The following is a 10,179-nucleotide window of genomic DNA, read 5'->3' on the forward strand; positions in this document are numbered from 1 at the left end:
GGGGCATTCCCAGGTAGGTGATCGAGAAATGCGCCACTGGGCAGCCAGAGTCGTGGGTGATGTTGTTGATGATTGAGTCCTTAGTGCAGCCAATGGCGATGACTGCACTCTTATTCCAATTGGCGTGTAGCCCCGTAGCATCTCCAAACAGCTTGAGCAGCTCCATGATTCCTCTGAATTCTGTGTCATTGGCATTGAGAAAGAAGAGGACATCGTCGGCATACAGGGATGCCCATGAGGGCGACCTTGATTTTCCCACCGGAGCGAGGACCCCATTGTCTCCAGCCAAGCTCACCATGGCTGAGAGCACGTCCATTGTGATGACAAATAGGAGGGGGGAGAGGGGGTCCCCTTGTCGGAGCCCTTTCGAGTTGCGGATGATATCAATGAGATCCCCATTGGCCAGCGGTCTCGTGGATGAGTTTGCAAGCAGCCCAGCAATCCATCCCACCCACCGGTCGCTGAATCCTCTTCTTTTTAACAATTGTAGCAGGAACTCCCAAGAAAGGCTGTCAAAGGCTTTAGTTATATCCACCTTCAGGAGCATTGCCGGTCATTTTGCCGCTTTCAAAGTTCTGATGAGCCCGCGTACCAACACGAAATTGTCCATGATGGATCTTTTCTTGATGAATGCACTTTGACAGGGGGAAACCAGCCGGTGCATCTTCAGTTGTAATCTGTGTGCTACCATTTTGGTGAAGATTTTGGCAATTGTGTGCACCACTCTAATTGGTCTGAAATGGCATTCAAAGGCTTTAGTTATATCCACCTTCAGGAGCATTGCCGGCCATTTTGCCGCTTTCAAAGTTCTGATGAGCCCGCGTACCAACACGAAATTGTCCATGATAGATCTTTTCTTGATGAATGCACTTTGACAGGGGGAAACCAGCCGGTGCATCTTTAGTTGTAATCTGCGTGCTAGCATTTTGGTGAAGATTTTAGCAATTGTGTGCACCACTCTAATTGGTCTGAAATCAGAGAGTCTCTTTGCCCCTTCAATCTTTGGCAGCAGCACCATGCAGGCAGTGTTTAACTTGTGGAAGTTGGCAAAGTTGAGGTTTTGGAGCTTTGTAATTGCTGCCATGATGTCGTTTTTGATTGTGATCCAGCAGGTTCTAAAGAATAGCACGGAGAAGCCGTCTGGTCAGGGGGCATTGTCCGAGGCCATCTCATTTATCATTGCAAGCTCCTCTTGTTCAGTAAATGGATCGTCAAAGCCAGCTAGAAGTTCAGAAGTTGGAGAGTATCCCGGCTCCTCAAGGTTCAAACCAATAGGCCTTTGCTGCTTTGTTCCAATCAACTTGTTGTAGAATTCCCAAACAAGGTCGAGTTTTTCCTCCTGCCCAGTGACACTTTGTCCCTCGTGTTCAATAGTTTGGATGTAATTTTTTCGTCTTCTGGCCGAGGCTTTAGTGTGGAAGAATTTTGTTCCAGCGTTGCCTTCCTTCACCTCACGCACCCGGGAGCGTTACCGCCAGAGAGCTCTCTGCATTGCAGCCACCCCAAGACACCGTACCTTGAGCATATTTCTGAACCAATGTTCTCCGTCAGTTAATTGCCCACTGTCCCTTGTAGCATCAAGCCTATAAATCAATTCATTGACAACATCCATGGTCATAGTCATATGTGAGTGGTTCCTGGAGTTCCAACACCGCAGGGCCTTGGCTGTGTTAGTGAGCCTCATGTGTAGGCCGAGGAATGGGTCAGGCGTTGCAACTGGTGCCTCCCAAGCAGTTTGTACGACAACAGAGAATCCCTCCATTTTACACCAGTAGTTCTCGAAGCGAAAACAGCGGCACGGCTTGAAATCCACATCACAAATGAGCAGCAGGGGGCAATGATCGCTCATGGTGGTGGTGATTTCTTGCAGCAGACATGCTGGGAAAGCATCATGCCAAGCTTCATTGTAAAGTACTCTATCCAGCTTCACCATTGTTGCTGCTTGCTGTTCATTGGACCAAGTGTAAGTGCGGCCATGGAGATACAATTCCTTGAGTGCCATTGAGTTAATAAAACGTCGGAAGGCATTGAGCATGCGACGATTGATGCGGTTATTGGACTTGTCTGTCGCAACACTTATCATGTTGAAATATCCAACATAAATGGTTGGTAGAGTGGAGCCTGCAATTGCCGTGGTCAATTCTTGCAGCAAATTAAGTTTATCTTCATCACATTGTGGTCCGTAAATTCCAAACAATCTCCAGGTCTTCGCCGTCCGGCGGTGTCGGCAATGCACCTCAATCCAGCTTGTATTGCATTGGTTGTACAGTGCTTCCACCTCTGCTCCTATCCAAGCAACAATAATTCCTCCCCGGGTACCCACGGCCGGCTGGTAAATGAACGAGTCAAAAGCAGGGCCACAACATTCGGAGATTACCACAGAGTCCACCAAGCTCATTTTTTATTCTTGAAAATAAACAACCGATACATTGAACTGATTAACAAGTCTCCTAGCCACACCACAACGTGCCGGGTGTTCAATCCACGGACATTCCAGAACAACATTGGGCAACAATCCATAAAGCAACCTAATCGACAGCAACAATAGCAGCAGACACCTACGCCGCGGTTGACGAGGCAGCGGCACCAGCAGCATGGCCCGGAGCAGGAGGCCTCTTCCATCCCCTTGCTTCTGCGAGAGCTATGAGCGCGTTGATCTGCTGCTCGGTGAGGGGAGCATCGAATGCCCTCGAGTACTTGGCAAGCGCGTCGTCGGCTTCAGGCTCGATCCCCAACTTCTGCATGATCAGCCTCTGAGCCTTGGCCACAGCGTTGAGAGCTGTCGAGCTGCTAGATGCGAGGCGGTGGCTCCGCCTAGGATTGGACACCGGGGAGCGGCGCCTGTGGCGGGGCGTGCTAGGTCTGGCGGCGGGTGACCTGGGTACGCAGTAAGTAGGTACTACAAGAATCCAAGTCAGAAGTCCTTTGAAGTCACCCTATGCAAAACCGAACAGAAAACCACAAACCGAACCAAAAAAACCAAACCAAACCAAAATTTCAGTTTTTTCAAGTTCTAGTTATGGTTTCAGTTTGCAAAATAGCAAACCATATTCAATTTGGTTTTTTCGGTTAATAACCAAAAACCATATGGTTAAACCAAAAAAACCAAGAAAAAAATACATAACTTCTCTCGTACCGAGAGTACAGAGAAGAAACTCCTACACAGTGCACTGCGCACTTGTGGGATTGAGGACAATGAACGGACACCTGCTAGCCTTATACTACTCACCTTCCTTTATTTCTTGTAGCTACCCGAGATGGTACTAAACTAGTGCACGAATTGCCTGCGCGCCAGCGCCTCTCGCCGTTGCCGTGTTGTACTTCTACTTAGATGGGCCGATGGATCAACAAGTATTGGGTTGTGATGCTAGAAATTGTGTGCGTGTGAGTTTGTGAGAGCCTACACAGTACACTACACTACACATGGACAAACGTGTGCTACTTTATGTTGGTTAAATATAAAAATAAAATAAAAGAGCAGTTTCACCGTGGAGTACGCTTTGGTATTTGACTTTGAGGCTCTCGGTACAGGACATCGAGGCCATGTATTGTCATGTACTCCCTCCGTTCCTAAATATTTGTCTTTCTAGACATTTCAAATGACTACCACATACGGATGTATGTAGACATATTTTAGAGTGTAGATTCACTCAGTTTGCTCCGTATGTAGTCACTTGTTGAAATGCCTAGAAAGACAAGTATTTAGGAACAGAGGGAGTATGTGTCATATATTGAATAAATTTCATGTCTGTGTCATACTGTTGTATACTAAATTTGTTTCTTCATGTGCCCAAACATTGTGTTGCTCAAAAATTCGCGTCAAGTTTGGTTAATTTGGTTATTATCGAAACCGAACCGAAAGTAAACGGCTATTACCGAAACCGAACCGTGTCTATGTATAAAACCGTATAAACCGATGTATAAAAACCGAATAAACCAAAAACCGTATAAACCGAACCGAATCAAACCCAAAAACCCGAACGCACGCCCTGACTTTGAAGTGAGTGACGGAGCGAGTGAAACGACACGTACGATTGCTGACAAGTTTAACCCAATGCACATCAGCAGAGACTGAACACATGTCCAGCACATGCGGCTATCGTCTTCTTGTCTGCAGAAACGTGCAAAGAGCAACGTCGAACGTCGACCCACCCTGGTAGGCCTGCATGCAATACATGCACACGTGTCCAGTACGAAACCATTCGGATGCATCAGCAGAGGCATCTACAGGGCGGCCACCTCGGTTAACCCGATTCTCTGTATGATGTGGCCCTGCAGTCACCCCAAGTTTTTTTTACAAGTCACCCCAAGTTTTTGCCGTCTCTGGCATGCCTCATCCCCTGCTTAATTTGACAGCTGCTACGATGCATTGCTACTCTCTGGATCAGCGACCTCTCAGCCCAACACGTACGTTCGCCGGTCAGACTCCCGGCGCCGGCGTCCGGCCGGTCTATGGGCGTCGGTCCAAACGTGGGCCGCGGCTCCCATGAGTGCATGTGAGCCAGAACCCAGCAGTTTGAATCCTTCACGTACGTTGTTAAAGCGTCTGGTCTCGCCCGGCTTACTACTCACTCCTACCACCAATCTTTTCAACGTTGCCAATCCCGGCCGGAGCATGTCATGTCATGTCACGCGATCCACGGCCCGGAGCACTATATAACCTGCGCGCCACAGCCCATAATGGAGACATCAATTGGAGAGCACACTAGGAAAGCACATAGGCAGCGCTGATCTATCCTGATCGATCGATCGTTCCATCGTGGCCGGCCACAGCCATTAAGCCGACCCGTCCATCCGTCGAGCGCCGTCGCCATCGCGCGTTTATCGCCGTCCGGTGGATCGTGGAGGCCGCATAAGTACCACGCCTCCACCCGCTAGCCTGCGCCGGTAGCTTGCCAGCCAGGGAGAGAGGGAAGCAAAAATCATGTCGTCTCCGACCTCAGTCCATTGGCTGAGCTTGGTGGGAAGCGTCTGGCTGCAGACCATCAACGGCCCCAACTCCGACTTCCCCGTCTACTCGTCTGAGCTCAAGACGGTCAAGGGCATCTCCCAGGTGCAGCTCAACTTCCTCGCCTTCGCCTCCGACGCCGGGAAGCTCTTCGGCTGGTTCGCCGGCGTCGCCGCGCTCTACGTGCCTCTCTGGCTCGTTGCCGTCGTCGGCGCCGCCTTCGGGCTCGTGGGGTACGGCGTCCAGTTCCTGTTCCTGGACAGCCCCCGGCTCGCCTACTGGCACCTGTTCGTGCTCACCTCCCTCGCCGGCAACGGCATCTGCTGGATCAACACCGTCTGCTACCTCATCTGCATCAACAACTTCCCCTCCGACAGCCGCGTCGCCGTCAGCCTCGCCACCAGCTACCTCGGCCTCAGCGCCAAGTTCTACACCACCATGGAGGACACGCTCAAGGGGCTCCGCTACTCCCAGGCCAAGAAGTACCTGCTCCTCAATGCCGTCGTGCCCATGCTCGTCACCCTCCTGGTGATACCGTCGCTCCGGGTGGTGAAGCCCGGGAGCGGCAAGAGGACCGACTTCGGGTTCTTCGCCATGTTCGCCATCACCCTGGCCACCGGAGCGTGCGCCGTCGTGGGCAGCATAGGGTCCAAGTCCCTAGGGGTCTCGTCCAAGGAGCACCTGATCAGCCTCTACGTGATGCTGGCCGTCCCGATCCTGATCCCGGTGGCGCTGAGGGTCCGGGAGAGCATGGCCAAGATCCGGGAGGCGGCCAACAAGAGGGTGCACAGAGTGCACGACCTCGGCGAGAACGGCATGTGCTGGCTCAACAAGGAGATCGAGGTGGCCAGCAACGTCAAGGAGGAGGAGGAGGAGGAGAAGGTGGCCGCCGGCATGGAGCAGGGAGGTCAGGAGGAGGTCGGCGGCCTCGGGCTGCTACGGAGGCTCGACTTCTGGATGTACTTCTTCAGCTACATGTTCAGTGGCACGCTGGGTCTGGTCTTCCTCAACAACCTGGGCCAGATCGCCGAGTCCCGCCGCCTCGGCGACCCCTCCACTCTGGTCTCCCTGTCGTCCTCCTTCGGATTCTTCGGCCGCCTCCTTCCCGCCTTCCTGGACTACTACACCGCAAAGTGAGTCCACCTCACTCGCTCTGCTCTCTTCATTGTCACCTTGAATAATCTTCAGCAGTCTTTGTTTATTACTCCCTCCCTTCCAAAATAGATGACTCAACTTTGTACTAACTTTAATACAAAATTGGGTTATCTAATTTGGAACCGAGGGAGTATTACTGTACTTGGTAGTACTAGGTTCTAATTAAAAGATGTTTTGACATGAGCAGGAGCGGCTACTCGATATCGAGGACGGCGTCGATGGCGTCGCTGATGGCGCCGATGGCCGGGGCCTTCTTCCTGCTGATGGACCCGAGGGACATGCTGCTGTACACGAGCACGGCGGTGATCGGGACGTGCACGGGCGCCATCACCTCGGTGGCGGTGTCGGCGACGAGCGAGCTGTTCGGCACCAAGAACTTCGGGGTGAACCACAACGTGCTGGTGGCCAACATCCCCGTGGGCTCGCTCTGCTTCGGCTACCTCGCCGGGTTCCTCTACCAGCGGGAGGCGCGCGGCGGCAATAGCTGCATCGGCCCCGCCTGCTACCGGGACACCTTCCTCCTCTGGGGCCTCACGTGCGCCGTCGGGACGGCGCTCTGCGCCGCCCTGTACGCGCGCTCCGGCAAGAGGAGCGGCGGTAACAAGGGACCAGAAGTTTCTGGTAGCGCAGGGGTGTAGCTCTAGGCGCCACATGATCGAGTGAATAAAAAAAAGATCTCCGTAGCTAGGTGATGTAACATCTTCTTGTTTCTTTCCCTTTTTTTCCACTAGGGAAACATTCTGTTTGTTTTGTTTTGTTAGTTTTCTTGACTGAACTTCTCGGTAGAGGATCTGCGAAGCTCGACGCATGTAAAAGAACAGAACAGAGCACACGCATATATATAGAACTGGATGCTGAAATTCACGGTTTGTGTTGAATAAAGTTGCCGGTGAATCTCTGTTAAAATGGACCTCTGGATATAGTTTTTAAAAGTTTTTCGTGAATCATGATCATCCAACCATATTTCCAAACGTCCGAGTACATCTACCAGCGAGTTGTTATCAGGCATAAATAGATACTCTAATACTCTGTTGTGGCTGAAAATAGTACTTTCTCTGTATACATTATAAGAGCGTTTAGATTACTACTTTGTTTGCCTGTTTCGATATACCAAAGGGAGTTCAGTTCAGTCTTTATTTTGTCCTTGCACCGTGTAGTCTTCAGGTTTCTGAACTCGGCTAATGGAGGATGCATTTGCCCCTTGTAACGGAGATTCAGATACGTAAAACGCCAACATGTATATCCTACAACAGTAATACAGTTCCATGCACATCATGTCGCGATCAACACAAAAGTTTTACCCGGTCTATCACTACTCTAATACTCTGCTGTGGCTGAAAAAAATGCCTGCTTCTGTGGTGGACTGGTGGTCCTTGAAAAAGACACCGCTGGGGAAATGAGACGTGAGAGGGTGGAGTGCGACGAACCACATGTTAATAGTTTGATGAAGAAGATCTCGAAAAAAGAAGTTTGATGAAGACCGTTCCAACAATGAAAGGTTACACATGAATAGGCATCTAACTAATGGGTAGTTCTATGTTGACTGCGAGGAAAATTATCCCAGAACTGAAGTTACTGCTTTAGTCACAGAGAAGTTTGATCACACTCCTATGTATATGAATACTCGAGATGTGCCTAAAACGGACCCTGTTTTGAGGTTTGAAAATGTCTGGTTCCTAGAGCATCTCCAGCCGCGCCCTGAACAGGCCCCCCAGGCCTTTTTTCGACGTCTGCGCCCAAAAAACGGCCCAGTCGCCTCCCAGGAGCCCTTTTTCGTCGGTTTGAAGCGAAACTGGCGCCGGCGGACTCAGACCGAACCCGGCGCGCTGGGGGGCGCCGGGGAAACCGATTTTGGCACGAAAGGGAATGGGCCCGCCGAGTCAGCGACACGCCGCTTCGTCGTCCTCATCGCCTCGGTTCCTGCGGAATCACTGCCAAGGCTGTCGCGCCGGTCAGCCTCCATTGATGCCTCATGGGCGGCGCAGTGAAGGCGCCGCGACGCGCGTCCCGCCCGCTCCCGCCACGCGTCACCCGGCATGCAGATTCTCACCGCCCCGCTTCGGCTATAAAAGCCGACCTGCCCGCCGGTGAACATCACAGTCGCCACAACTCGCCTTCTCTCTCGCCTCGTCTCACCACAGAAGCAACTCTCCCCCCTCTTCCCCCGCCGACGAGCAATGGCTAAGCGGTACCCCGGCGACGCGGTGGTGGCGAACGGCTTCGGCCGCCGCCATCTCCACGAGGACGAGGCGCGCCTCCTCTACGAGGCTGACTATCCGGCGCCCCCAGACATGCGGGTGCCGGGCACGTGGAAGTTGAGCGCCGCCGGCGTCCCGGTACCCCCGATGCCCACCGGGGCTGAACGGCGGGCCGAGATCGCCCGCATCCGTTCGTTGTTGTCGGAGGAGCAGCGGAACTAGCCGAGGTACGTCGTCGACAGCCACACGCTGTGGACGATGTACTTCAAGCGCCGCCGCGAAGAGCAGATCGCCTCCGCCAACAGCACCATCCCCCGCGGCCGACTCAACGCCGATGGGCGTTGCGAATGGTGGGGCGTGCCCGGCCGCACCCTCGAGGCCGTCCTTGACCACATCGAGACCGGCAACACGCCGCGCCACGAGTACCCGGCGCGCCCTTCCTTCTCTCGTCACCGTGGCAGCTCCTGGACCCCGCAGCGAATGGAGGCGGCGACATCCTCGTCGTCGGGCTCCGGTTCACTCTCCTCCGGGTCGCTCGCGCTCCGCCCCGTCGAGCCGGAGCCGTAGGAGACGCCGCTTGGGTGCCGCGCCCGCAGCGGCGCCCTCGTCATCAACGAGGGCGGCCGCCCCTCCCCGCGTTCCCTTCGCCTAGTCCGGCTGAAGACCGAGCCGGGGTTGCTCCCCATCAAGAAGGAGCACGCGGAGATGGCCGCCGCCGACGAGACCGCCCTCAAGTGGGCGAAGGCAGACTACGTCCGCGAGCAGGTGGCGCGCCAACGCCGGGCCTACGAGGAGATCAAGGCCTGGCGCCGCGGACGCGAGGAGGGCGGCATCGTCGTCCTCGACAACGACGAGGAGGACGCGCTCGAGCCATCCAACCCCCCGCGCGTCGGCGACCCTGGTCAGGGGTGCAGCAGGGACGACGGCTGCAACGACGACGGCGACGGAGGCGACTACACCCAGTTCTACAGGCTCCTCGGCATGTAGAAGGCGGGCGATGGCCGCGGCTTAGTAGGGCTAGGCGTAGTTTGTTTGTTTTCTGTTTCTTTGTACAAATTTGAATGAAAAATCGCCGAGTTTGCGCCGAGTTGCACTACTAGGGAAAACCTTATACACATAATCTTAGCAGCAGCGCGGCACAAAAAGAGGCGCTACTGCTAATTAGCAGTAGCGCGGTTAAGAAAAACACACTACTGATGCAAATTTAGCAGTAGCGCGTGAGGGCTAAACCGCGCTGCTACAAAAATCGTCCGACAGTAAACACCAACCTAAGTTTAGCAGCAGCGCGGTGTCACGATGCGCGCTACTGCTAATGCAATAGTAGTAGCGCGCTTTGTACTCACGTCGTTGCTGTTAATTTTGAAATTGTCCACACGGTTGGCCCCGTTTAGCAGTAGCGCGTGTGAGAAAAGCGCGCTGCTGCTACACTCTTATCAGTAGCGCGCTTTTCCTCCCGCGCTACTGCTAAGACGCAGCACCCCACCACCTTTTCCCACCCGTCCTCCCCTCCCCTATCTCCTCTCCTCCCTTTCCCCTACCTCCCACATCCTCCCTCTCTCACTCTTCTTCTTCCTCAATACTTCTCCCCCCATTACTCTCCCTCTTCTACCTACCTTTCTCTCTCTTCATTACTCCTAGCTAACTACACCACCTCCATTAATGCATCTCCTTTCTCTATTTCCTTCCCCCTCCACTAGTTGAAGTTGTCTCCTCCCAAATTAGCTAGCTAGGTAGATGTAGCATTTAGTTAAGTGACCTATTTGCCCCCTAACTAGATCTATCTTTGTCAAGAAGAGCTTTGTGCACTTTTGATCTTCCTACATCATCATCTCCACCGTGTGCTCGATCTCGAGATAGAGGTGATTAAAATTTCATGCT

The 10,179-nt window shown here is 53.2% G+C and overlaps 1 protein-coding gene across 1 annotated transcript; it reads left to right on the forward strand.

Annotated features, from left to right (window-relative positions):
* Nucleotides 1-4,681: 4,681 nt before the first annotated feature.
* On the forward strand, nt 4,682-7,013 carry LOC123182363 (protein NUCLEAR FUSION DEFECTIVE 4). The gene is made up of 2 exons (XM_044594904.1): nt 4,682-6,081; nt 6,291-7,013. Exons 1-2 carry the CDS (start codon nt 4,925-4,927, stop codon nt 6,739-6,741), a joined length of 1,608 nt encoding a protein of 535 aa, XP_044450839.1. The 5' UTR covers nt 4,682-4,924; the 3' UTR covers nt 6,742-7,013.
* The last annotated feature ends 3,166 nt before the right edge of the window (nt 7,014-10,179 follow it).

Source organism: Triticum aestivum, chromosome 1D, assembly GCF_018294505.1.
Source record: "Triticum aestivum cultivar Chinese Spring chromosome 1D, IWGSC CS RefSeq v2.1, whole genome shotgun sequence".
NCBI classification, from domain to species: domain Eukaryota; kingdom Viridiplantae; phylum Streptophyta; class Magnoliopsida; order Poales; family Poaceae; genus Triticum; species Triticum aestivum.